The sequence below is a fragment of the Pterocles gutturalis genome, unplaced genomic scaffold, assembly GCF_000699245.1.
Source record: "Pterocles gutturalis isolate BGI_N339 unplaced genomic scaffold, ASM69924v1 scaffold22007, whole genome shotgun sequence".
Lineage (NCBI taxonomy): Eukaryota > Metazoa > Chordata > Aves > Pterocliformes > Pteroclidae > Pterocles > Pterocles gutturalis.
The window spans coordinates 99572-104497 of record NW_010113359.1 but is presented as its reverse complement, the minus strand read 5'-3'; the positions used below and the strand labels follow the sequence as shown (position 1 = coordinate 104497).

General features: G+C 49.9%; 1 protein-coding gene across 1 annotated transcript in view; it reads right to left on the bottom strand.

Annotated features, from left to right (window-relative positions):
- Window positions 1-3151: 3151 nt before the first annotated feature.
- The window catches only part of EIF2B3 (eukaryotic translation initiation factor 2B, subunit 3 gamma, 58kDa), a 101231-nt gene continuing 99456 nt past the window's right edge, over window positions 3152-4926 (bottom strand). The window contains exon 11 of the mRNA XM_010074471.1: window positions 3152-3367. Within this exon, the coding sequence (XP_010072773.1) occupies window positions 3315-3367 (53 nt within the window). The 3' untranslated portion in view covers window positions 3152-3314. The remainder of the gene's footprint in view (window positions 3368-4926) is intronic.

The following is a 4926-nucleotide window of genomic DNA, read 5'->3' as shown; positions in this document are numbered from 1 at the left end:
AGGAAAGCAGGTGCAGAAGCCAGCAAGGAAGACAGCAGGAGCAACATGGCCCTGCACGACAAACCTCGGGGACTGGAGGCAGTAAAAGACTGGTGAGTCCTTGTGTTGCCCAGCCCCAGGAGGCTCAGGAGTGTCCTGTTGCCAGGGCTGCACACACAGCGTCAACTTGACAGGTGATGTTGTCCCACACCTGTGGACTTGAGGCCATACGACCGCTCAGCCTGGCACTCCTCTCCCCTTCCTGTCCACAAGCCAAAAAACTGTCCCAAAAGCAAGACCAAAGCCTAGTGCGGAGAAGGGTTTGTGTCCCTTTGAACACGGCCGGGGTGGGAAGCCCACTGTCCCCAGGAATGGCTGTGCCTCCCCCTCCTGTGGCTCCCTCCACTCCAGGGCTGCCAGGAGGATGGGAACCATCCACTTTGGTTTGACGGGATCAGACGAGCTGCTGCTTCCTGAAAGATCACAACAATCACCTACAAAAGCAAACACGAACTGCTGAGGGTATCTGTAACCGCCCAATAAATGCTTTTCCCAAATCTGTGTCTTGCAAACGGGCTTGGCTGCAAACACCCTGGGCAGGACCTCGCTGCAGAGTGGTTGCAGGTGGTGCCCACCTCTCCCAGCAGCCTGTCACCTGCCACGGTGAGCTGGGGGTGCAGGACACACAGGAAGAAGTATGGGCCAGGTGTGCACACACTGCCGCTGGGATCTGCACCCACGCCAACTGCTGCCCTGGTCACAGAAAAAGCCTTTTATGAGCTGCTGGCAGGACACTGCTCAGTGAAACCCTGGAGCCAGAGGTGCTGCCAGCTGGGGACATCCCTGGGCATCACAGCGAGCCTCTGCCTCACCGCGTGCAGAAGCAGCATGTGAGATGCTGCTGCAGGAACCTTCTCACATCAACCCCAACTGTACACCTGCCAAGCAGGTGTTCAGGACAAGCCTGTCCAGAAGTTCCATCTCTTCAGAGAAACTGCCTACAAAGCACTGCCCTGGTGCTAACAGCATCGTGCCCAGCATGGGCTGTAACACTCAGCTGTCTGGGTGTGACAGAGCAGCAGAGTCAGGAGACTTGCTATCTGAGGGGTGACCCGTTCCTCAGAGCTGCTGAGCAGCCCGTAGCCATAACACCTTCCTGAAGGTCTGCATGACCTAGGACCAAACAGTCACATCCAAAACCACCTGGGAACAGCACTTCCTCTCCTCAGTCGTCTCCCTGATTTTCTTAGAGACCGTAACATTTATCACTCAGTTTGTAAAGTTGCCTGACTCAACCCATTGTCTGCTCACCTGATGATGACAGCGGCGAGGAGACCAGGTTAGATGAGGAAGGGTTAACCTCCCCGTGCCCGCCTTGGGATTCCTGAAGGCCCTATTATCCCGAATTATTTTTCATAATTACTGCCACACACGTAGACTACATCAAGAGTGAATCTTCACTTTGATAATTTGTGCTGTGAAATCTCACTTTGGGATCTACTTTTATCTCACACCAAACACCTGCAGGTCGTAAAAGGCAAAAAGGAAAAGAAAACGCCTCAAATCCTGGCCAGGTTTTCAAGTGTCAGAGAACACTAAATTAATGCTAAATTCTAACCCACACAGTAAAGAGCCCCCCACCCTCTTAAATTAGCTAAACAAGAGGACAGAGACTTTAACATACAATTAAGGCATAAGGAGGTAAAGCCATAGCTGTTAAGTACAGGGACACGGACTTTTCAGCAATCAAGGTGTATCTTAAAAACAGAGAGGGAGAAGGCTTTGTGTTTAAGCAAAAGGACCAGGAGTCAAAATCCCTGCAGACCTCTCTCGGCTTTGCCACAGCCTTCTGGTAAAATGCAAAGCCAGGTAATTACGCTCCACTCTGCTTCTGTTTCTACACACCCAAAATGGATGCCCTGGCCGCACACAGAGAGAACTCTCTTTAATTAACCTTTGCAAAGCCTCTGCGATCCTTGGATGAAAAAGGCTTCGTACCTTAGGAACATGTTTGTGCACATATGCAAGACAAAACTTCCAGCACAAAGCCAGCGCTGAACTGCAGTGCGTTTCTTCCTCCTGCAGCTTGTCAAAAGCCTTGAAGCTCATCCTTACCCATACTTTCCATTGCAGTCTTGTCCTTGAGAGGAGGGCTTTTGTTTATGAAACTTCGGGAATGTCTGGATTATAATCTCTCTCCTGTCAAATTAACTAGGAAACGGTAATTTTCCTCAAGGGACACTGGTGCCCATGAAACACACATTTAAAATTTATCACTTCAGTTCATGAAATATCATTCCAGCCAGTTGCTGTAAGCACCTCTGGATGTCAAACTGCCAGGGGCAGATAAATGTCCCCTTGAATCCTACCGGATTCTAATAAACAGCTTTTAGGTAGGAACTTGTGTCCAATTTATAAACGTTAAAGAACAGCTTGTGTTTCAATCCCATCCAGGTGCTTTACAATCCTGGCACAACCCCTGACCACAAGGCTATGCGTTTCACATTAGCACGCTCGACTCATCTCACAGACGTAGGTGTAGTCATCTGCAGATCACCTAGATGTGGGGAGGGACCTCTTGTCTGGGATCAGGAACAGCAGATCCACAAGCAAAAGAACCATCAAAATAAGGCAGAGAGTACCTACTGATTATGCCCCACTTCCCTCCACACTCCCCCATCCCTCCAGCCCTCTCACGTACTTGTTCTTGGGCAGGATTTCAAAGTAACGGACCAAACTCAGCCCTGATGGAAATGGGTGCCAAACTCCTCAGCTGCGTTACAGAAGAGGCACAGCTTAAACAATTCTGTGCTATGGGGCAGCACCATGAGAGAGAGGAGGAGGAGGCTGGCGAAGCTGCCAGGCTGCAAAGAGCCGCCCGCATTAGCGCTGTCTTTCACTGCCCGCCTGCTGTGTTGATGAGATGCACAAGCAGCATCCCGAGCGGTCTCTCCCAGGCTTGGGGACGGTGGTGCAGGACTGCAGGGATGTGGTTTACATCGCAGGGAGGGCGGCTAAGCCATTCTTTGGAGTGGGCACAGTCTGTGTGGTCCCCGCTCTCCCTTCTGCTGGAAAAGTACAGTGCGTTCGGCGGGCACGCAGGGACCGATATTACCCGGTACAAACCCGCGTGCATCCCAATGAGGGGGGAAGGGCAGACGGACACACCGCTCTGTAAATACTTCTTTATTAAGACATAAATATAAAGCTGAACAGGAAAGGAGCAATGACAGGGTAAACCGTGCCAGTACTGATCTGTATGGATGATCTTACGATGCTTGAACATCTGGTTCTGCTGCTGGCTTCCATAAAATCATCTTTAAAACCTACTCGGGTTATATCTCCATCAGCTGTTCGGTGCCCACAATGACTTCATTAACATGTTTGGCTGAAAAGAGAGAGGGAGGAAAAGAAGAGGAATTGAGTTTTGCAGCAGTGCTTCAGACCTCACATTTTTCAAATCCACAACTTTAAAACAAATGAGAAAAGCAGATTCTGGGGAACTCGAACACAGATTCTCTGCCTTTCTTTGGACTCCAGAGTCTCTCCGACAGTATCCCACACACATGGCAAAAGCCTAAACAACTGACTAAACATCAGGAGGTTTCTCTAATGAGAGTTTTCACATGTACGTGTCACTACTAAACAACAGAGGCCCGACGGAAGTCACAGCTGCTGCTGACAGGTGTATGCCTAGGTTGAGGCAAAGAACCGTCGACATCCAGCATGGGGATCTGACATAAAATTAAAGACCAGTAATCCACCCTGGCCCTAAAGAGTGCTGTATGCTCCCAAACTGCATGGAGGCTGGGGAGGAGAGGGGCTGCTCAGCATCAAGGGGCCATCACCGAGGCAGTGCGAGATCCTCTCAGCCATCTCAACTCAACCCCGGCAGCTTATAAAAAAGGGTTGTTTTGTTTGTTTGTTTGTTTGTTTTTTAATTTAAACCTGACTTCTCCCTCCTGGATTGAGCTCTGGAAGTAGCCTCTCCAAAAGTATCTGCATGAAGCAAGGTCTCTGCGCACAGTTATCATCTCTGAGGGTCACTGTGGACAGCCCTCCTCAGACTCCTGTGGAGCTAATTTGTTGGAGGGGCAATTTCTACAAGGTCGCTCCTTTTGCCTGTTCCCAGGAGCTCTGCACAGCCCCAGTGGACACATTAATGTGCCAGTCCCTGCCCCGGCATTGTTAATGCACCGTACTGAAAGAGCCTTCCCTTTAAAATGCAAAAGCAGCCTGTCAGGGAAGGACTGCAAATAAGGGATCTAAAGCCAAAATAATAAAAACACGCAACTGAAAGCCCAGTGCCTAAAAACCCCAAGCATGGGGTGGCCGGGAGTGTGACACAAAGCCCATGTGCTCAAAGTGAGTGTCCTCAGGGTACCGTGGGGGGAGGCTGTGAATCCGAATTGCTCTCTGGGAGCTGGACACCACCTATTCAGGTGGAGCTCAGGTGGTTTGAACCATGCCCCTAGGCTTTCCATCTCCCCTCTGCACATTAGAAATAACAATCGGCTCTGGAGCCTGGGATAAAGCATCAAGGCCTGTGAGGTGCTGGGATACACACCAATGGAGGCTGTGTTGTCTCCCACACCTCCCACAGCAGTGGGGGTAGATAGCCAAGGATGATGGAAATAAAGAGTTGTGTTTTATTTACCCACCTAAAACTCCTCCCCCCAGGGGAGTGGATTTTGCAAGACTGCTGCAAAACAACAAACATGCCACCTTTGGCTAAATGAAGAAATTCCTGGCGATCCCCAAACTGGCCAGACCAACATGATGGTTCTCTTGGTTTAAAATTCAAGACATTACCTTTGCACCATGCAAACCATTGTTCCAGAAGAGGTTTGATCAAAAACTGCTCTATAAAATTCAAGGAGTTTTGGACTGTGGCAAGATAACTTCCCACTACAACTCCAACCCCACAATCATATGGATCCCACTGTC